This window comes from Cervus elaphus, chromosome 30 (genome assembly GCF_910594005.1).
Source record: "Cervus elaphus chromosome 30, mCerEla1.1, whole genome shotgun sequence".
NCBI lineage: Eukaryota > Metazoa > Chordata > Mammalia > Artiodactyla > Cervidae > Cervus > Cervus elaphus.
Genome location: NC_057844.1, coordinates 53567303 through 53591729, shown reverse-complemented (window position 1 = coordinate 53591729; position 24427 = coordinate 53567303). Strand labels below are relative to the sequence as shown.

Genomic DNA, 24427 nt, shown 5'->3' with positions numbered 1-24427 from the left:
AATAATGGAAAACTGGAAACATCCTATTCATCCAAAATAGAATAAATACTGCTATCAACATAAAAGAATACAGCCATTTAAGATGGTGCTTCCAAAGGGGCTTCCCAGGTGGTGCAGTGGTAAAGAACCCGCCTGCCAACGCAGGAGACACAAGAGACCCAGGTTCAATCTCTGGGTTGGGAAGATCCCCTGAAGGAGGAAATGGCAACCCACTCCACTATTCTTGCCTGGAAAATCTCATGAGGCTACAAAGGATCAGACAGGACTGAGAGGCCAAAGGATACTTGATGAAACAGTAAATGTTCATGATACAGTGTTAAAGAATTAACAAGACTGTGTGTGTGTGTGTGTGTGTGTGTAAATCATATATTTTCATCTTATTTGAAGTAAGATGAAATGTTAGCAGTTTCAAAATGACTGTTAACAGACAAACGGGTAGCCTGGGTGCTTGCAAACTATTCTCTTGGTTTTTCTTTTTTAACTTTTCTGTACTTTTTCTAAGTTCTCTAGAACAGAGATCAAAGAAAGTACGAAACAATCTTATTTTTTGTTCTTAATGTAGGACAGCATGTGATAAGTTAAAAAGGTTTCCATCTATGTTTAAAGGAACAAGTTTCTACAGGTCAGAAAACTTGACATTTGTAAAACTTCTCAATAATACTAAAAAGAAAATCACGGCAGACTTTGCATCCACTCAGTAACCTTTTATAACTATTACACCATTACCATATTTACAAGAAAAGAAAGTCAGGTACATAAACCCAGATATTATGATGTTTGTTATTTTCCATCAACCAGTTAACCATACTACACATAAAGTGTTATCAGCATGTATCCATTTGAATGTGATGATATTATAAAGAAACCCACTCAAGAGGTCAAAATGATTCATGAAGCTTTTTGTCTCTCTCCCACCCATAATGAGTATTCTTCAGGGCACCCTCTGGCCTTAAATAGTTGCTAATCACATTATATATTTGTCTACATTATCTGTGTGTACGTGTTAGCCGCTAAGCTGTGTCCAACTCTATACAACCCCATGTAGTCTACCAGGCTCCTCTGTCCATGGAATTCTCCAGGGAAGAATACTGGAGTGGGTTGCCATTCTCTTCTCCCGGGGATCTTTCCAACCCAGGGATCGGAGCCGAGTCTCCCGCATGGCAGGCAGATTCTTTACCATCTGAGCCACCACAGTGATACTATCTGCTCCTCAGAGGTTCAATGAGGATGGCACTAGCACTGTCAGCAACACAACACCCATGTTCCAGCTGCTTTATTCTATGGCCTAGCTGAAAAAAAAAACAAAACAACTAAAACTCCACAAACTTTCCACCAACGACTCTGAGAAAATGCTCATTAAGCACCCAGCATACCAGCAGTAAACTGCTGTGGCAACAATGGTTGTGTCGGTCACTGCTCTTCCACGGCAGCCCTACATATAAAGTGTAGACGGTGCTTCCCCCATCCAAACTGAACTTCAGAAATCAGATATGTTCACATCATCTAACTGCTGGATGGTAGGAAAGTGCAAAAATGATAGGGACTTGTCACAAGGACATAGGAACAGATGGTCAACTCTGAGATCATCTGAGTCTCAAAACGATGGTAATGTGAGAGTATAATCAACCAAGTTAAAATCCATGAATTCGTACTAACTGAGATGAATAAATAAACTGGAGGCTACAGATGTTCTTCCTTACAGAATTCTACAGAATAAATGCAGAACGACAGAATTCAGAAATCACCCTTTGACAACCATCACTGTATATCTTTCAGATAATAACCAGGGAGTTCTAAAATCAATGCATCAAAGTATAATTAAAGGTCCTTTGTAGGGTATACTACAAAATACCTCATATGAATCTTTCCAAAACATTAATCTAATCCATAACAAAGAAGATTAAAGAATTGTTCCACATTAAGGGAAACAAAAAGACACAATAACTAAGAACAACAGCTGATCAAGGACTAAGATCCTAATCTAAAAATAAGTTGCTGGTTCTTTTTCGCAATAAAAGACATTAATAGGGAAGCTGGTAAAATATATTTATAGATTACAGTACTGTATTCATGTCACTGATTTTGACAACTGCACATTGGCTTATAAAAGAATGTCATTTTTTTTTTAGAAAATATACACTGAAATACTTTGAGTAAACAGATAACATATCTGCCATTCACATTCAAGTGTTTCAGAAAAATATAGCATGTGGGTATAGATACACATATATACAAACAAAATATCACAAGGCATATGTAATAAAATATCAACATTTGAGGAAATTGTATGAATGGTATACAGGAACCCTTTGTACTAATTTCCCATACTTATAAGTCTAAAATTATATTGAAATAAAGTTAAAAATCAAAATGCAATAGGACAAGAAAACAGAAAAAATACACTGCATAAACAGATTAATTTAAAACTCTACAATTCCAGCTTCTAATTTCCACTCTATCACTAGAAACCTATATGATCATTAAAAACCTGAACACTGTATAAACTGGTCACTTTTCAAAATGATTTCTCCACATTTCATCAAAACCCTATTTTCCCTGAATGGCATTATAGAACAACTCTCAAAAGCCTCTCAAACAAGAATGTTAATCCTCACCCTACTCCCCCTTATCTGGAAACAAGAAGACAAAGAAAATGTTCTTGGACATGGCCAACACAAGATCAAGCGTCTTTCCTGAAGTTCACACTTCCACACAGTCCTCCGGACTTCTTTTTCTAATCCTGTTCTTATATAACTCCCCAGGGAGTTAAATTTACAAGCCAGCACCCTACGCCTCCAATACCGTCTCCTCTACCTTAATTCCTACTACAACGTAAGATGTATGCACGTGTTAAGTTAGTCACTCAGTCATGTCCAATTCTTTGCGACCCCGTGGACTGTAGCCCACCAAAATCCTCTGTCCATGGAATTCTCCAAGCAAGAATACTGGGGAGGGCTGTCATTCCCTTCTCTAGGGGATCTTCATGACCCAGGGGTTGAATCCAGGTCTCCTGCATTGCAGGCAGATTCCTTCCTGTCTGAGCCACCAGCTAAACCAACTTAACTCTTGAGCTATGAAACAGGAAGTAATAATATTCAAAGTTGAGTGGTCTAGTAACTCCATCAGTTCTCCACTTCCCTGACCTAGTGATTATCTAAAATGCTTCTACTAGAAAATACTAGATTTCTACATCTTAATTACTGGTCACAACCTCCTGACCTTTACCTTTTTTACTCCCTTACTTCCGTTAAGTCTCTTCCTTGGGCCCTCCATTCACCGTCACCTGGTTTTACCCTCTATCCTACGTAGCAGCCTGGACTATAAAGTGAAAAACTTGAATGACACTCACCCTCAGTTTCCTAGCTCCCATATCCTCTGCCACATCTATCCCATTGAGACTCAATTTGAGGTGAGTCTGTCTACTATCTCCTGGTAGAAGGAGGGAAGCAAATCCCATAACTGTATAGACGGGTGCTGTAAAAATTTAGTTTCCAATTCCAGCAAGGCCGTCAGAACTAGTCATCACCAAGGCAAGTGTTTCAGCTCTGCCACTCCTCTAGCCCCCACTTCCAACCATGGAACTCTCAGTCAAAATCTTTGCTTCCTACTTCACAAATGAAAACAGGATTTCAAGCAAAAACTCCTTCAATTTCTCTCCCCTGCAGCTCTATATTTAGCATATGGCTTCCGTTTATATTCTTTACTCCTAAATGCCAGATAACAACACAGAAAAGATCCTGCCTCCCAAAGGATTGGGTTTTTTTTTTTTTAACATTATGTCTCTTCTTTCTTTTCTCCACTAACTTCTTTCTCTCTGCCCACATGTATATTCTATTCACACCACACTTAGAAAAAAATCCTGTTCCCAGCTAAAATTTAAATTTTTATTTCATGCTTTTTGACTACTTCCATCTTATACTTCTTTTCCTTTAGTGACAAACATCCTATAAGAAAAACAAAAATTCGGTGCACTTCTAACTCTTACTTCCTCCTGAATCCATTACCATCTGGCTTTCGCTCAAACAGTTCTTGCTAAGAACAATGACCTTCTTCCTAATTGTTAGGTCCAAAAACCTACTCATCCTATCAAAAATCTTGAATACAATTGTCCCTGGATAACCCGGTATTCCAGGATCCTCACTCCCACGGTGCAGATACTCAAATCCTATATAAAATGGCATAATAAGAGTCCAGCCTCCGTATCTGCAGATCTCAAAATCAAAGAACACGAAGGGGGTACTATATACATTCAACACAGTTGAGTGCAGTTCTAACTGGTTCTTCTTTAGCTTCCAGAGAAGTATTTCCTCTGGTTTTCCTCCTATCTTTGACTATTCACTGCTTCTTTTATATGGGTCCCTATTTTCTTCTGCCAACTTTAAAGAGTCTTAGCAAAACTTGGATCCAGAGCCATGAATACTGCCTACTACACACTGAGAAAGATAGTCTGATACGAAAAAAATCTAAATTTAAGATACAGATCTACCACCTCCTGTATAATCCTGACTGGGTTTTTTAGCCTTGTCTTCTTTCCATGATTCATTCATTTTCATTCAATTATTAGTCACTCAACCAATAGTTACTAAATGCCTACTACAGTATGTCTGAGATACTAAACTGGATGCAGGAAATATGTGCAAATCCCAACCCATCAGTCCCTAGAACTTCTAACAACTAGGGAGTTCTGACACAAGGGCATAATTCGACATGACCAGAACAGCCACAGGGGGCATTAAAATAAAAAGTCTGCATATTCTACCACAGGTAAATTAGAGAGTCAAGATCAGCAAGGACCATGCCTGAAATACCAACCTTCTTTTTTTTTTTTCATTTATTTTTATTAGTTGGAGGCTAATTATTCTACAATATTGTAGTGGGTTTTGTCATACATTGACATGAATCAGCCATGGAGTTACATGTATTCTCCATCCTGATCCCCCCTCCCATCTCCCTCTCCACCCGATTCCTCTGGGTCTTCCCAGTGCACCAGGCCCGAGCACTTGTCTCATGCATCCCACCTGGGCCGGTGATCTGTTTCACTATAGATAATACACATGCTGTTCTTTCGAAACATCCCACCCTCACCTTCTCCCACAGGGTCCAAAAGTCTGTTCTGTACTTCTGTGTCTCTTTTTCTGTTTTGCATATAGGGTTATCATTACCATCTTTCTAAATTCCATATATATGTGTTAGTATGCTGTAATGTTCTTTATCTTTCTGGCTTACTTCACTCTGTATAATGGGCTCCAGTTTTATCCATCTCATTAGAACTGATTCAAATGAATTCTTTTTAACGGCTGAGTAATATTCCATGGTGTATATGTACCACAGCTTCTTTATCCATTTATCTGCTGATGGGCATCTAGGTTGCTTCCATGTCCTGGCTATTATAAACAGTGCTGCAATGAACACTGGGGTGCACGTGTCTCAGATCTGGTTTCCTCAGTGTGTATGCCCAGAAGTGGGATTGCTGGGTCATATGGCAGTTCTATTTCCAGTTTTTTAAGGAATCTCCACACTGTTCTCCATAGTGGCTGTACTAGTTTGCATTCCTACCAACAGTGTAAGAGGGTTCCCTTTTCTCCACACCCTCTCCAGGATTTATTGCTTGTAGACTTTTGGATAGCAGCCATCCTGACTGGCGTGTAATGGTACCTCATTGTGGGTTTGATAAAAAGTCTGCATATTCTACCACAGGTAAATTAGAGAGTCAAGATCAGCAAGGACCATGCCTGAAATACCAACCTTCTTAAGAGCAAGTTTCATTCTTTCCTCAGCTGAAACAGAGAAGCTAACAGCAGAACTCTCAGGCAAAACTAAATACAGTAATATCAATTACCTAGACATGATGCTGCTGCTGAGTCATCCAGGAAGCAGAGCAAACACCAAGATGCCACTGCCAGAGAGAGCTAAAAGGACTCATCCATCAAAGCGTTACATGCCAAAGCAAACCCTCAAAAGTCGGCTGATAAATATGAATACGTGATCTGAATAACTTCATTCTATCAAAAGCCAAACACAGACACACACTCTCTCTCTCTCTCAGAAAGTTGGTGATTATGTGCCCCTGAACTAATTCACCTTATATAATTCCTTATTTGTGTAAATGATACTTATTCTCATATTACAATGATTATTATAATGCTACAATTCTAAGGTATTTATCACTTAAAAAAAGAAGAAACATTTACATTTTCAACAAGATTTTCCACAACACTGACATTTTCTAGTAAAAATTTACACACACACATGAATTCATTACTGCAAAGATGCACAAGACCAAAATATGTTATAAATTGTGACTTTGAAAAACCCAGAGTGAAAATCCTATCCCAAGAGGTACTGGATAGGCGATTCCTTACGGCACACGAATCCTGTCAGGAAAGCCATTTCAGTACACACACACAAAACAAACTTACCACATAGTTTTGGAGGGGAAAACCTCTGGTAAACTAAAGTTTTAACTTTACCTTTTGAAAGACTAGATTTTGGTTTAAAGAGAAACCTTAGTTAGCATAAGGAAAACATTGATAAAGATGGGCCTAAAATATTTCATTACACAGTACAGTGTGTAATTAACACAATTAACAAGTCAATAAAAAGTATAGGACAATATCATGTGCCAAAAAGCGAACTGGGACAAAATACCGGGACGAACAGTTTTGAGACTGTCCTCAACCGCCTACACTGGGCTAAGGATATGAAACATACCAGTTAAGTACAAAGGCTTCGGAATCAACTTTTTAAGACTCAAATCTAGGCTCCAACACTTACCAACTCTGTGACCTACTTGGGCATTTTTATTATCTACAAAATGGGAATCTATTTTTCTTACAGAGCTTTCATAAGGATTACAAAAGTTAATACCTGGAAACCCTTAAAATAATGCCTGGCATAGTAAATGTCCAATAAATGTGACTTTAAAAAAAAAAAAGAACAAAACAAAGGCACTTTGCTTATAGCATCTACTCTACTTCCTACAACCACCCTCTGAGATTAGTATACTGGAACAAACATTAAACAACTGAGCTGACACACCTCGCTGGGGCAAAGACAAGACTCAGACTCAGGTTTTACTGTCACTAATTCAGATTCTCTACTGCAAAATGCCTCAAATAAACACTCACAGGCAGTAATCTACTCTGCCACAGGATTACCTTCATGAGCACTGATTCTAGTTCAAGTACACACACATACTCCACCACCACCACACCGCACACATCTTTGAATCCAACCATCTGCTTCTCTTTAATGCCGCTAATTATCCAAACACTTAATCCAAGCTACCAATACTGCCTACCTAAACCACTGCCATAGCTTCCGAACTAAATGGCAGACCCTGACACTTGGGAGGCCCCACCAATGAAAAGGCTGGCTCACCAAGAAATGACACAACCCTGGAGGAACAAGTCCAGAACACACAAACACAGCTTACAGAATATAAATAAGCAAAGAAAGAACACCCAAATTTAAAGAAAACCTCCAACATGAAAGAAAAACAAACAAAAATAATAGGAGGAAAGTTAATGCAGGGAGTAGAAAAACAAAAACCTCACAAGTCTATAGTTGCCTCAAGTTCCAGCATGGTAGGACCCCTACAGTATAGCCCTCCCACGGACAGCCACTACAAACTTGAAGTATAAAAAACAACCATCTAAACATTCTGAAATTTAAGGAAAATAGGGATTTGGAGGGAAATTAAACCTTGGAGAAGCAATCTGCACAAAGGAGAGTGTTCCCTTTCTGTTCATTTTTCAGCCTTGCTGTGAGGCAGAACCATAGTTGTGGAGAGGCACCTTGGCTGGGCCACTAAACCCCTAACAGAACCCTTGCTATTTCCACCAGAGGAAGCAAGGAACAAACAGAGCCCAGACAGGCCAGGAAGTGAGGGGAAAGCACTACCCTTCGAACCATGCACATGCAGGACTGAACTAAAACAGATGAATGAGGGCCTAAGGAATTAAGCTTAGATTTGAACCACCGCACACAGAATGGGAGACAGTACTTACAATCTGAAGCTGAACTGACTGCTTCTAAAACAAAATACATACATTTTCCAGAGGACCACAGCAAAACACTCAGAAGATCCAGGATAAAATCCAAAATTACTAGAAATACAAAATATCAAGGAATATAAATCTCTCTCCTGGGAAAAGGCAATCAAGAGATGCCAATCCCAGGATGATTCAGATTATAGTTACTATGTGCATGTGCACTAAGTCACTTCAGTCATGTCCGACTCTGTGCCACCCTATGGACTGCAGCCCGCCAGGCTCCTCTGTCCACAGGGATTCTCCAGGCAAGAATACTGAAGTGGGCTACCATGCCCTCCTCCAGGGGATCTTCCTGACCCAGGGATCAAAGCTGCATCTCTTATGTCTAACCTATGTTGGCAGGTGGGTTCTTTACCACTAGCACCACATACAAAGATTTTAAAGCTGGTATTACAACTATGTTTTGGGAAATAAAGCTATATCACCTTGAAACCAATGAAATGAAAGGAATCTCAGAAGGTAAAGAGAAAACAAAAAACTGAACCAAATAAAAACTTTACACTGGAAAAATTAAATACCTGAAACAAAAAAATTCACTGGATGGGATCCATAGCACAAAGAAAAAGTGAATTTAAACTGATTTAGAGAATTCATCCATTCTAAAGAACAGAAAAGAAAAAGAATATAAAAAATAAATATGCTAACAAACAGAGCCACAAGAATTCTAAACCTTTAAAAGGTGTAGAAAACAAGCAATTTGAAACTCATAGAAAAACAAGAAAAAGAAACTGAAGAAATAATGTCCATAACTCATCAAAGTAATGAAAGGAGTAAATTAACAAATTCAACTTCAGTGAGGCTAATGCAGAAAAAATTCAAAGAAAATGACACCTAGACAGATCATAATAGAACTTCTAAAAATCAAAGACAGGGACTTTCCTGGCAGTCCAGTTTAAGACTCTCCACTTCCAATGCAGGGGGCAAGGGTCCATCCCTGGTCAAGGAATTAATATCCCACATGCTGCAAAGTGCAGCCAAAAGTGAAAAAAATAAATAAATAAAAATCAAAGGTAAAAGTTATTGGAGAATCCTGAAAAAACAATATATTACATACAGATAAACAAGGATTCAAATAACTACAAGTTTGTCATCAGACACCATGATCATCGCAAGAAAATGGAACAAAATCTTAAAGGGCTGAGAGAAAACAAACTCAGCCAGGAATTTTCTGTTCCCAAAATATGTTTCTACAGGGAGTTCCCGGGTGGCCTAGTGGCTAGGAGCACACACTTTCACTGCTGTGGCCTGGGTTCAAATCCTGCCTAGGGGGCTGAGATCCCACAAGCTGAGATCTGACATTTATACAACACTATATCCAACAACTGAAGAATATACATTATTTTCAAGTGCACATAATATATCACCAAGGTAATATACTGGGCCATAAAACAAGTCTCAATAAATTTAAAAGGAATCAGACCACAGTGAATGTGATCGCCTACCACAAAAAAAAAGAAAGAAAGAAAGAAAGAAAGAAAATTTTAAAAAGACATACAAGAAAATCCCAAATAAATGGAAATCAAATGGAATTCAAGATACAGAGGATCCAACATAGCAAAGTGATGAAGGGAAAAGTCAGTATGACAGCTGTGTGCCAGACCTAAAGAACAAATATTAACAGTTAGAAATAGGAGGATGGAGGGCTCTAAAAAGAATGTCTTCAAAGAACAAAATAAAGGAACTGATAACTATCCAATCCACGTGATCAAGCCAAAAACAGAGCTGAAAAGCAAATTCTGAAAAATGACAGAAGATCTGTAAAGAATTAACCACAGATACACAAGGGGGTGGGGGTAAGGGATAAATTAAGAGGAGTCTGGGGTTAACACATACACACTACTATACATAAAACAGGTAAACAACAAGGACCTATTGCATAGCACAAGGAACTATACTCAATATCCTGAATTCAAGTTATATACATAACCTAATCACTTTGCTGTATACTTAAAACTACCACAGTATTGTAAATTAACTATACCTCAATAAAAATAAATAAACAACGAAGAAATAAAAACTAGGCAACCCTATGAAAAATTTTAAGTTATACAAAACACACCACTTTGACTCACTAGTGAACAATGCTTTCAAAGTCATAAAATGTAAATACTAATTATCGACTTAACCAAATGTTAGGCGCCTTTCACACATTTGCTCTTCACAATAATTCTATCTATTACTAGTAAGGGAAGTACCTATACTATATCCTTATTTTATAGGTGAGGAAGCAATGGCACAGAGAAGTTAAGTAATCAGCCCAAGGGTACAGTGCTTTAAGTGAGAAGCCAAGATGTGAACTTATGAGGTGAGACTACAAAGATGATCTGGGAAGGAAAAGCAGGTCATGGAAGAAACCAAAGCAAAACAAACAAATCAAGTAGTAGCTTAGTATCATTACATTAAAAATACAAAGTTAAATAACCAAAGCCACCAGAACAGTTAAAGATTGTGTTCTTTTGAGGAGAAAGCTTGGAGGACCAAGCGTGGGAAAGAAAGACTGATGCTTCTCATTGTCTTTTTCTACTCTAACTTTTGAAACTGTATACTTGTATTGTTTTGATTTTAAAAAACATATGCTGGTCAAAGAAAACTCACTTCCAAGCTGAGCCCAGCCCACTGAAGCATTACACGGTTTTGGATTCTGGACAATCGGCTGGCCGGTGACCGCCAGGTTCACCCTACACCGGTCAAGCCTGGCGGTGTCGCCATGTCTGGTATCGTCACCAATAAAAGGAAGGTAACCATAATGGAAGTTCTATTTCCCAGCTTTTAACTCAGCTGATAATGTTTATACGTGACAGAATAAAGTTTGTCCTCCAAGCTTTGCTGAAAAACCCCTTAACAGATCCTCCCTCAGGCAGTCTTCTGTAAAATGAGATGGTTGAAGAAAATGATCCCTGCTTTCACAATATCTGGAAACATTTTCCTTCTGTCCATAAGTAAACCAAATAACCTAACCATGGTTAATTATTTGCAAATGCAAGTCACCAGTCAGATGAGGAATTATGTAAAACTACCAGAATTCATTTAAACAGATTTCTCTGCACTATTCTAAAAGCAAAGTATATACTCTAATTATGGACATCCAAAATATCACTGTATGGGCTGGGCAATGTGATGTCACTTTTACATAAAAGGACTCTGGAAATCTATTCACTTTATAAATATATCAGTAATCTCAAGGATATACTTGAAATCATTCAGAAAGAGCATGTTTATTTCTTCTATAAGCATTTACAATGCACTATATAATGGGCCCAGAACTATACTATACACTATTACAAATATGACAGACCTAAGCCCTAATTCACATTGAGTTTACAAAATGCATACCATGGAGCAAAGACTATGATAGGATAAGGGCACAGTGTTAAAAGCATACAGTGAACCTGGTAGGAAAAGGGAGGAAATGGAGTTGGGGAGGCAGATGAGGGAAGGTTTTCTGGAGAAAAGAACATCTAAACAGATTTGGATAAATAGAAATTCATCCTGGAGGAAGAACGAAAGGAGAAAAGGGCAATAATATGTTCCAAAGCCAGAAGGCAAGAGAGAGCACGGTGTAGAGTGGTGGCTGGCAAGGTGCAAGGTAAGAAAACAAAAATATTACAGTTCAAAACACACACATGTGCAGTGCAGTAACAAATAAAGCAGAGAGAAGTTAGCAGAGACTCATATTGTTCTCTAACGTTACAAACAAAAATTTTAAAGGATCAAGTATTATTTCAAGTGCTCATCCTTCCCCTTTTGGGGAAATCACACAAAAAGTCGCCCTGATATAAATGAACACTCTACCCAAATGAGAACAAATGTTCTTTTAAACTACTGGATTTCTTCAGTCTAGCATACAATAGGCCATAAGTTCGAAGAGCCTCAAAATTAGTAAAGAAGTAAAACTATCCAGTTTATTTCCTTATTCTCAAAGCCTCTGCCAAACAGCACAATTTCTTTACATAATGTAATGGGTAATTCTGGAGAAACACCACAGAGAACCTAAACCACAGCACATTCCTAAACTTTTAAAATATTAAACTACTGATGTTCAAATCTTAAAAGTAGGCAAGTCAAAACCCTAAAATAATCTGATAGTAAATCTCAGACTACTGCAGCATTTCCCAACTTGCACTTGGCATGTCTTTAACAAGAATTTTACCCACACCTTAATTCCAACTAAGTGACCAAACTTTTGGAAGAAACTATAACAACACAGCATGAAAACATAGACAACGATTTATAATCACATGACAGATAGGCCAGCCTTAACTACAATGACCTTTTGAGTAAATTTACATTTAATAAGGTCAGCAGAATGTATTCCATAGTTATTTAAGCTTAAGTCAGGCCTTCACATGTAGAATATATATAACCTTTTAAAATAATGCATTATTAATACACATATAATCAGTGTTCTAGCATGTAGGTATGACATTAAAGAAAGAATAAAAAGAAAATACTCTGTAAGTAGTCAACATAAAACAGATGAGGAAAATAAAAGCAGTACCCACAACTCCACAGTCAACGAAGGTACTAGGCAGAGCCACTGCACACGGCTCCATGAGTTCCTTACTGAACCACCCTATGGGGCCAATCGTGTGTGTGTGCATGCGTGTGCGCGTGTGCAGAGAAGGAGGGGAAAGGGAGAGGAAGAGAGACACATAACACGAAGCAGCATGTGTTAAGCTAGAAAGTAATGCAAAACACACACAACCTGAGAGTCCAAGTCTCGGTAGCAGAAAAAAAAAAAGAACTCTTATAAAAATGAGAATTAGAATAAAATAACAGACACAAGGTTTGACTCTATGGAACTGGTCTTGAGCTAACACCAATCACTCAGTCATTTTTATCAAATACTTCCAAAGTGCCTACCACATGCCAGATATTGACAGACATCAGTCAGTCAGTTCAGTCGCTCAGTTGTGTCCGACTCTTTGTGACCCCATGGACTGCAGCACACCAGAGTTCCCTGTCCTTCACTAACTCCCAGAGCTTACTCAAACTCATGGCCATGAGTCAGTGATGCCAGACATGGCAGTGAACAGAACAGACCTGTCCTTGTGAAGCTTACACATGTGGCTGGGAGGTGGGGGGGTGGGTAGGAAGGAGGCAGAAATTAAACAAATAAATATTTGAAAATATCAGGTGGTGACAAGTACCACGGGAAAAAAAAAATGAAACAGAAAATGGGAGTACTGTGAAGAGGGTACTGTGTTTTAAATGGCCTCAATGATGTGACCACTGTAACAGAATGAAGATTCTATTAGACATGAGAAACTTAGTCTCTGCTTTTTTCACAGGAAATGTAACACTCTTAATTGGGGTCTCCACACAAATTCTAGTGACAGACCAGGTGCCTGCTTGATTACCAGTTACAAGAAGTAAGGATGCAGAACAACTTTACCATAGCTCCTAAGGGTTTAGTTCAAGGCTGAATGAAATAAAAATCTGTCAGAAGCATCCTGCAACACACCCAAACTTAAGGCCTTTACAAGGTACATTCCTCTTTCATCTACATCGAGGGTGGGCAAATTACAGCTAGCAGGCCAAACTCAGCCTACCATCTGTTTTTGTAAATAAAGTTTTCTTAGAACACAGCCATGTTAACCTGCTTACATATTAAGTTGGATACTTTTGCACTGAAACAGCCAATCTGTACCCAGTTGTGACAGAAACCACATAACCTGGAAAGCCTAAAATACTTACTATCTGGTCCTTTACAAGAACATATGCTGACCTCTAGCCTAGACCACTACCACCACTACTACCCTCAAAGTAAAGACTTCTTTCAGGGGTCTCTTTAGGAGCACGTGACCAGGGCAGTCACATGGACCCAGCCACAGGAGAGCCTCATGCCTGGGGCTTAATGCTCCATGGTCACCTTTAAATTCTTTAAAAAAAAAAAAACAAAAAAAAACCTCCTTTCTTTCATTCTTCATTCAGCTGCGTTGGGAGCCCGTGTGCCGTGACTATGGAAGCCTGCGTCCGTGCACCGCAGCAGAAGCTCCCACAGGAATCTGGGCTGGATCTATGGCTGCTTTAATCAACAGAATGCAGCACAATGACATTCTGGAGTTCCAAGTCCAAGCCTTAAGATGAATGGCACCTTCGTTTTCCCTTCTATGATGTGAAAGGCCAAAGTCACACTGGGAGGACACATGAAGAGGACACACACAGAGGAGAACTGAAATGACTGACGTTCAAAGTTGAGCTTCCAGTCAATAGGCATCATCAACGGCTAGTGAAGGGAGTGAGTCATCTTGAATGTTCCAATCCAATCGAGCCCCCAAATGGTTGGAGTCCCAGTTAACAGCCCATGGAGCAGAAGAACTGCTCTATTGATCACAGCCAAGTTGAAACATAATAAAATGCTTGTGTTCTGAGTAGTTTGTTAAGAAACAATATAAAACTAAAGCATCAAGATTTGAATACCAGATCCATCACACCTGGATTCATACATATGCTTATTATTTAACCTCTTTATGTCTCATTTTTCTCCATCTGCAAAATGAGGATCATGACATTATCTATTTCACAGAATTGTTCTAATGAATAAACGTGCTCTTAAGTGTAAAAGTACACAGCGGAGTTCTCAGCATATTCCTGATATAACACAAAAAGATATTATTGTTCTACTATTGCTACTTCATTATTGATAAAATGTATTATTTATTCCAGCATCCTGCTTCACTTTCTTTAAACCACCTATTATTATCTGAAATTATGCTTACTTATTTACCTGCCTTCCCTCCAATAAAGTGTGAGCTATGAGACAAGAACTGTCTTGTCCACCAGCACCTAAAACAGGATTTGGTAGATAGAGATACTTTAAAATTAATATTGAATAAATGAGTTATAGGACCTTGGTTTCATAGTTAATCAATAATGATATCTAAAAACTGCTCCCATGCCTTGTTTTAAGTATAAATCTGACAAGAGGCACTCAAAACATACAATAGATAGCACATAGGCTATCTATAATGTTATTTTCAGGACATAATCCCAATGCATTTACTTGTGACTGCACAAACACTACACCATTATTAGATCGTGGAATGCTCAAATATGCCTAAGTGATGGCTGGCATCTGATTCAGCATTGTTCAGGCGTTCTAAGGTAGCTCACTTGTTTGTATAATTTTTTTAAATGAGTTGTACTCAAGCAAACTAATGACACACTCTTAGCCACTATTGCTACATGCACAGAAACAGCCAAAGAAACTTTAATGTGGGGTCTGTTCAAAAATAAACTACCCTGGCGACACAAATTAACATAATATTAATCTTTGAGCTACAGAAACCTGGTTTTAAACACACCTGAGGTGTGCATTTCCTCAGTTAGTTTTTTAAGTTTAAAATCTATATTAAAGAGGCAATAAAAATCATTCCCAGAACCCCGAAGCACCTCTAGAAGATACACAAAGCAGCACAAAAACATGATGGAGAGATGACAGATCCATGAAACTCACCCTGCCTCCTCTTCTAATTATAATTCCGTAGGAGTTTCTACATTTAGGAACAGCAAGAGAAAGCACAGGGGTGTGGCACAGAACTTTAGATGAGAAATAAACACATGTGAAGTCAGGGAAGTATGAGAGAGGACTTTAGGGTTGACGCTAGTAAGAAGTATGTCCTGCAGAACTTCAGTGGTTACTGCATAAAAGTTAAGGGGGAGGGGGAGACTGCTAAGATGCAGCACTGTACAGGTGTGGAAAGGGCCATTCAAGGAACCTGCATGTTAAAAACCTGAATTTAGGGGCTTCCCTGGTGGTTCAACAGTAAAGGGTCCGCCTGCCAACGCAGGGGATACGGATTCGATTCCTGGTCTAGGAAGACCCCACATGCCACCGAGTAACTGAGCCCATGTGCTACAACTACTGAAGCTCATGCGCCTACAGTCCGTTGTACCCAAGGAGTGAAGCCACTGCAACGAGAAGTCGGAGCATCGCAACTAGAGAAAAGTCCACATATTAATAAAGACCCGGCATAGCCAAAAATAAAGACTTACTAAAAAAAGAACAAAAATTTATACTTCAAAATCCAGTAAGCCCACTAAAATGGCTAAAAGTATAAAGTCTGAAAATATCAAAATTTTGGCAAGGTGGTGAAGCAGCCAAAGCTTCTATACATTGGTGGTCTAATTGTAAAATGGTACACATTAAAATGGTACACAGGCTTGGAAAAAAAGTCTGGTGATTTCTCATAAAATTAAGCATACATCTACCCTATTACCCAGTAATTTCACCGAAGAGAAATGAAAACATATAACCACAGAAAGACCTGCACTAGAATATTCCTAACAGCTTTATCTGTAATAGCCAAAAACTGGAAACAACCCAAATGTCTATCAACAGAGCAATGGATAAACAAACTGTCATACATCCACACAATGAAATACCATTCAATAAAAAGGGACGCACTAATGTACATGATAACATGGATCAATCTCCTAAACGGCATGCAGAGTGAAAGAAGCTTTGCAGACCATATGCTGTGTGATTCTAGAATTAGGTAAATCTAATTTGAAGTGAAAAACAAAAGACCATAACAATCACCTGGTGGGTATGAATCAACAGGGAAGGGTCATGAGTGAACTATGATGACAGCAATGTTCTGTCCCAATGGTCAGTAAACTTTTTCCATAAAGGGCAGAAGGGCAAATATTTCAGGCTTTCTGGGCTCTACCTCGAAAGCCAATTCTGCCACTGTAAATGAATGACATGGCTGCGCTACCATAAGACTTTATTTACAAAATAAGAGTTAGAATGTAGTTTGCTGGTCCCTGCTCTATATATTAAAAGTAGTTTGGGTTACACAGATGTATGTACTTGTCAAAACTCATCTAATAGGCCATGGAAGATCTGTGCATTTCGCTATATGTCAATTTTACACAAAAACCAAAAAGCAACAGCTAACTCTAGGCTAATGATAAGCATGTGGTTTTCAGTGAGGTACACCGATATCTGCAACATATTCTGAAAGCTCAAAAAACAAGATGGATACACTAACACAAATACTAATGATCCGCTGGATCATTTAAAAAGCAAGAGAATTCCAGAAAACATCTATTTCTGCTTTATTGACTATGCCAAAGCCTTTGACTGTGTGGATCACAACAACCTGTGAAAAATTCTGAAAGAGATGGGAATACCAGACCACCTGACCTGCCTCTTGAGAAACCTGTATGCAGGTCAGGAAGCAACAGCTAGAACTAGACATGGAACAACAGACTGGTTCCAAATAGGAAAAGGGGCACGTCAAGGCTATATATTGTCTCCCTGCTTATTTAACTTATATGCAGAGTACACCATGAGAAACGCTGGGCTGGATGAAGCACAAGCTGCAATCAAGATTGCTGGGAGAAATATCAATAACCTCAGATATGCAGATGACACCACCCTTATGGCAGAAAGTGAAGAACTAAAGAACCTCTTGATGAAAGTGAAAGAGGAGAGTGAAAAAGTTGGCTTAAAGCTCAACATTCAGAAAACCAAGATCCCATCCAGTCCCATCACTTCATGGCAAATAGATGGGGAAACAGTGGAAAAAGTGGCTGACTTTATTTTTCTGGGCTCCAAAATCACTGCAGATGGTGATTGCAGCCATGAAATTAAAAGACGCTTACTCCTTGGAAGGAGAGTTATGACCAACCTAGACAGCATATTAAAAAGCAGAGACATTACTTTGTGAACAAAAGTCCATCTAGTCAAGGCTATGGTTTTTCCAGTGGTCATGTATGGATGTGAGAGTTGGACTATAAAGAAGGCTGAGCACCGAAGAATTGATGCTTTTGAACTGTGGTGTTGGAGAAGACTCTTGAGAGTCCCTTGGACTGCAAGGAGATCCAACCAGTCCATCCTAAAGAAAATCAGTCCTGAATATTCATTGGAAGGACTGATGTTGAAGCTGAAACTCCAATACTTTGGCCACCTGATGCAAAGAGCTGACTCATCTGAAAAGACCCTGATGCTGGGAAAGATTGAGGGCAGGAAGAGAAGGGGACGACAGAGGATGAGATGGTTGGACGGCATCACCGACTCAATGGACATGGGTCTGGGTGCAATCTGGGAGTTGGTGACAGACAAGGAGGCCTGGCATGCTGCGGTTCATGGGGTCGCAAAGAGTCGGACACGACTGAGCAACTGAACTGAACTGGGAAATGTAGGCTCAACAACTGGTATATGGTATATGGAAGTTAACTGTACAATTCTTTCAACTTTTGAATATATTTGAAAGGTTTTGTTTTGTTTTTGGCCTCATTTTGTGGTCTGTGGGATCTTAGTTTGCTGACCAGACATCGAACCCATGCCCCTGGAAGGGGAATCACAGAGTCCTAACCAATGGACCACCAGGGAATTCCCTGACAGTTTTAATATTAAACTGGAGGGTGGGGGAGATTCAATGAGGCCACTGAAGATTTTTAAGCAAGAAAATGCAAATCAACTTTATATTCTACAGTTCATGCAGTGCAAGCATATACTGAAGGATGATCAGATGAAGGGAGAAAGTTCTAAGCAGGCTATTACAACAGTCCATGCCATAGAAAATATCAACATTTGAAGAGTAAGTACAAACTGAGTTCATGGAGAGAAGAAAAATCAGGGCAGTCAGTGCTCAGTTGCTCAATCACATCCAACTCTTTGCGACCCCATGGACTGTGGCCCACCAGGCTCTTCTGTCCATGGGATTTTCCAGGCAAGAATGCTGGAGTGGGTTACCATTTCCTCCTCCAGGGGATATTCCTGACCCAAAGATCAAACCTACATCTCCTCTGCCTCCTATATTGCAGGCCAAGCAGAGAGCTCCTTCATTTCAGGAAGGAGGAAGGAGTTTCAAGGAGAAGTTCACAATGTCAACATAAAAGAACTTAAGCATGAAGAGAATGAAAAGTACCTAGATTAAGCAATGGACCCTGATGATGTAAAAGAGGTGTGGGAAGAATGTAAATCAGATAAAGGAGATTATTAAGTTCAAAGGAAACAAACAAGTGACAAGTAATCTCGCTGGGACAAGAGAGGAAGAAAAAACTGAAACATAAAGTGAAAGACTGAAATATTGCTTTTAAATGAAAAACAAAAGTACATGACTGCACCTAAAAGTCACATCTCACCCAGAACCTGTACTCTTGGCTAAGGCAGCCAGCCGTGGGTCTGAGTGTCCCTGCATATTTTTACCGAGTGTGACAGTCTGCAAAGCCTGTCCATTTCATGATACTGCAAGGATTCTCATAATAAGTCACACAGGTAACAAAGAAGGTCAAGGTGACCACAGCTGACAACTGCCTCTCAGGGAGAGGTAAACTAGCTTGTTTGTTGTTTGCTATCATGCCTGCAGCTTGCTTTTTAAAAAAAAAAAGTGCTGGCTCCTTGGTCCTGAGTTCCTTAGCTGTGATCCACTATGTGTATCCATCTAGACCCATCATCCTCATGGGACCTGGTTACAAGGAAAGACAGCACAAACAGGCTGACGTTCATGAGTCTGCAGTGCTGTGAGTAATAATGTCACTTGTTTCTGACCTGGGAGTCTCCTGTTTGTCTGCCAGCAACCGTGAAACATTAACAGACTAAGTGTCAGCTTGTAAATATGGTAAAATCAAATCTTAAGATTTTTCAGAGTTCTTGACATGAATGACAAAGAGCTAGTTGATTTTCATATTGCTAAATAAGAGACAAAAACAGACACCAGCAAAAACTGCAATTTATGTAACATTTTATAGTTTATTTACCTTCTATTATTCATAATACTTATTATATAGCCGTCTCTACACTATATTTTATATATGTATTACATTATATAATTCTCATAATAATCCTAATGAGGTAGGTACTAATATGAGGAAACTGAGGCTTCAAGATGCTAGATAACTAAACCAAGGTCTCACAAACTGTAATCAACACAACCTACATATAGGCTCTGATGACTTTAAAAGATGTGAGGGTTTTGTTTAATCATTAATAGTCAACCTCCTTCCCAGCTGATTTATCAAGAGCAACTCTAATTCAGCATATATTAGAACAAAGCATCTCTATCATCATAGGACGAATACTTTATTCTTATAGAAAACTAACGTTTCGGAAATGTTAATAGAATCAAAGTTGTCTCTAAAAATCTATGGTTTAGGAAGAGCTAGGTTAAACAAATCCAAACCATTGTCTTTAGGGCAGAAGCTCTCATAGTTTCAATATGCAAATATATGTTCTTCCAGGTGGCGCTAATGGTAAAGAACCTGCCTGCCAAAGCAGGAGATTTAAGAGGCCTGGGTTTGATCCCTGGGTCGGGGAAGATCCCAAGGAGAAGGGAATGGCAACCCACTCCAAAACCCTTGCCTGGAGAATGCCATGGACAGAGGAGCCTCACAGGCTACAGTCAGTAGGGTCACAAAGAGTCAGACATGACTGAAGCGACTTAGCACACACATATGCTAATATGTATTCTATTTCTTCTAAAACCATCTATCATCTTCATTCTGAATGCTCCAGTTTGGAAAACTACTGCTGCAATCAACAGTGCCAATTTAACTTGTACACAGAATACCTTTGAAAACTTAGCAGTCAGCTTGGTGGTTCAAGTACACAAGTCCTTCAAAATAGAGAACATCAAAGTCAGAACGTGGCAAAACAGCTCCAAGCCAAGTCAACTACTTCATAGTCTGGCAACACTGCCCATTTCCTACCAAACAAAAGTCAGCTTCCCATAACACAATGGAACTACATGGCTTTTTCTGAAGTTAGAAGGGTAACAAGGCAAGGTTTTTATATGTGTAGCTCTGTACATTGTAAACACTGTTTTACTAAACAAAATTTAGACACTTGTAATGATGGAGCAGAGATCACAGAAAAAGTAGTTTTCACATAAAGCTTGTGAATTCGTTAATGACAGTAAGTCATTCTGATGGTCCTAGGCATCACCATTAACTCATCTGTCCATGGGATTCTCCAAGCAAGAATACTGAAGTGGGTAGCCATTCCCTTTTCTAGAGGATCTTTCTGACCCAAGGATGGAACCTGGGTCTCCCAAATAGCAGGTAGATTCTTTACCATCTGAGCCACCAGCGAAGCCCCAACTTATCAAAAACTAAACTTGAAAACTAAATTTTAACTCTATGAATAAGTGGAAAATTAACATCGTATATATGATTTTGCCGCCAAACATTATTTTCCTGTCTTCTACTTAGTCATCTCTAAACATTCGACAACTGAAACTGCTCATTGCTCCATTGTTATTAATCATTCCAGAGTTTTCAAAAAAGCCAGCCGCACAACAGTTGCGTTAATCATACAAGCTAGAGCTGTAGACTGATCCCTAGCTTACTGCCAACCGAATCAGCTGCCCTTTTTTTTTTTTTCCTTGCCCTCTGTTCTGAAGGAATACCTCCACCCATTCAAAGTCTACATAGGACACATCTCTAATGGGGAGTGCAGAGTCAGGGGTGGGAATATACCAAGATAAAGTTACTGACCAGGCCATTATCAACAAAACCAAGAGCTATTCTAGACAGATGAAATTACACAGGAACTGGGATTAAAATCTAAATGTAAACTGTACTAAGATTCTCAAACACTTCACCTTACAAGGAAAGTGATGTCCTACCTACTTGAACCAAGAAATATCTTTAGAAGGGCAGACTTTTGCCCTCTGCTCTCAAAGATTGCCTCCACCCATTCAAAGTGTATGTGGGGCACATATCCACCTAGAAAAAAAAAAGAAGGGCAATAAAATATCATACTGTTCACTATTTTGAAAGGAGTTGTAGAGAAAAAGGAAGTATCTTAAAGGTCACAGAGCAATTTCCAACATTTTGGTTTTAGGAATTCTTAAAAATATACAATTAACCATAACCACTGAAAACAAATGTGACTTTATAATAAATTACTTTAAAGCATAGATGTGTCAGTTAATAATGTTTTGAATAGGGATCTGTTTATGAGAACATGGTTGATTCTTATAAGCAAAACCCCAAAGAGAAAGAATTTGAATCAGCTAACACTATTAAGGTAAACAAATAAGAAAAGGAAAGAAAAGTGATTAAAGAAAAGAAATAAACACACTGGTAACAATATTCAATATTTTATTTTTACTAACATCTGCAAAAATTGGACTATGCCTTAAAAAAAGAAAACAAACCATCAAAAGTGTATACACTAACAACTTGAAAAATGTCTTCCCATACTGGCAGCAATATTTTCTGAACCATTCTGAAAATACTGATAAATTTTTACAGAATTCAGATCAATAACTTTATCGTGGTATACCCCTCACACCCCTGATCCCAACACCCCCATTTTACAGAATTCAGAATTCCAAATGAACATACATCATTTAGAGGTTTTACCGGATGTAAACCAGATGAAACTGATGCATCATGAGTTTTTATCTTAAAAAAAAAACAAAAAAAAAAAACGCAAAACTACATACATTGGGATTTCAACTTTCAGTACCCTTCATATTTGTCAAAGTACAGTTATTAAAAGAAATTCTTAGTTCACAGTCTCACTTGTGTAAATAGATCTGAAACATGAAATCTGCACTAACATATCTAGATTCATAAATCTCACAAACAGTACTGTCAATTGTAGCATCGGTGCTCCATAATTAACGTTTCTCTCCTTTCCCTCAGAAAATAGGCTTAACTAAATTACCACCTCAAAGTTTACAGAATAACATGCTACCTAGCTGCAAGGAAATAGTCAACTATAGCTGAGTCCATTTTTAAACAGGGTTTACCTAGGATTCGCCAATGACACCATCGGAATTAGTATCAGAAGAAAAATATATATCAGAAAAACGGACATGGGAAACACAGAGGGGCACTTTTCACTCATTTCAACTTATAAAGGTTTAATACGGTTAAACCGGAAAGCCTTGTATTTGAAGAAAATTAATTTTTCAAACACGATTAGCATTTTTAGCAAAACTTCCTATTTCCCCTCCCACCAATTTAAAAAAAAAAAAAAAACAGGAAAAAAAGAGTCGCTTTTCTAATAAAAACAGAAAAGGCCAAAATGACAAGGTTAACTAGGACTAAGAAATAAGATCAGCCCCACGACTATTCTCTACAGTTGCGCAATTTTTAAACCCACACTTTTTTTTTTAACCAAATCCAATCCCACCCCACACAGTGCTTACCTCTCCCTCCTTCCCACCCACTCCATCTATGACTGCGATCACCTTCCCAGCAGGTATGTGAACTCATTTCCAGTATACAATCCACGGGAAAATCTCTGAAGTAACTGGGTCAGGGCATGACGAAATGATCGAGAAAGTGAGAAATAAAACAGATATAAGTTCTAAAAGGAGGGGCGGGGGGTGTCTAACAGCGGAAGGATGAGGACCTAAAAGACGACCTGGGTCTAGAAAGAAGGGTCTCAAAGGACCCACGGGCAGGCTCCAATACGAGAAATGTGAAGTAAGCACGGTCCTGCCAGAAGAGCCAACAACAAATGAGCCAACATGCCCCACCGGCAATAACCGGTGGAAAGGGGCTCTGGAGTCCACCGGGGGCAGGTTGGGGGGTGCGGACAATCCCGGGGTTCCGGGCGGCGCAGGAGGCCGGGGCTGAGGACAGAAACTCACCACCTGGTAGCGGCCAGTCCCCGCCTGGTGGTGATCCATCCTGCCCGGCTCGGGGTCCGGCTTCCGAGCGGGTGAGTCCCCTCGGCACTCAGCCCCCTCGGTCGCCCCCTTCAACGACGTCGTCGCCTCAGCGACTCTTCCGCCTCTGTTTCTGCGGCCGCGGTCGCCCGGCCGGGCCGCCTCAGTTCCCGTCGCTGCCGCAGAAGCCGCGGAAACCTCCGCGTCGGCCGCAGCTGGGGGGCGAAGCTCCGGGGCGCCGCGCGCGCTACTGAGCATGCTCGGGATGGTCGCGCATGCTCGCTGGGTCCTCCGCCGTCCCATCCGCCTCGCGAGTGGCAGGGGGCGGTTTCGCTGGGTGGGATGAGATGGAAAAGTCAGGCAAGCCCGGGGAAGCGATCTAGGTTGTCAGCCTGTCGGGAGTGGGAGGTGGCAAAAGGAGCGGAGAAAAAAAAAAAAATCACCGTCCTTGATTGGCCTTTTCAGTCCGACGGGTTGCGTGCCGGCAAGTCACATTGTCGAGGAGAAAAGAGACGCATTCCAGGAACACCTGAGGACAGATCACCGTGTTTCCTCACACCTCGTCTTCTTATCCACCCAACCTAGAACAATGATGCTGCTCCTGCTGCTGCTGCTAAGTCGCTTCAGCCGTGTCGGACTCTGTGCGACCCCATAGACGGCAGCCCACCAGGCTCCCCGTCCCTGGGATTCTCCAGGCAAGAACACTGGAGTGGGTTGCCATTTCCTTCTCCAGTGCATGAAAGTGAAAAGTAAAAGTGAAGTCGCTCAGTCGTGCCCGACTCTTAGCGACGC

At 39.8% G+C, this 24427-nt stretch overlaps 1 protein-coding gene across 1 annotated transcript in view; it reads right to left on the bottom strand.

Annotated features, from left to right (window-relative positions):
• The window catches only part of NDFIP2 (Nedd4 family interacting protein 2), a 78637-nt gene extending 54624 nt beyond the window's left edge, over positions 1-24013 (bottom strand). The window contains exon 1 of the mRNA XM_043892004.1: positions 23618-24013. Within this exon, the coding sequence (XP_043747939.1) occupies positions 23618-23938 (321 nt within the window). The 5' untranslated portion in view covers positions 23939-24013. The remainder of the gene's footprint in view (positions 1-23617) is intronic.
• Positions 24014-24427: the final 414 nt, after the last annotated feature.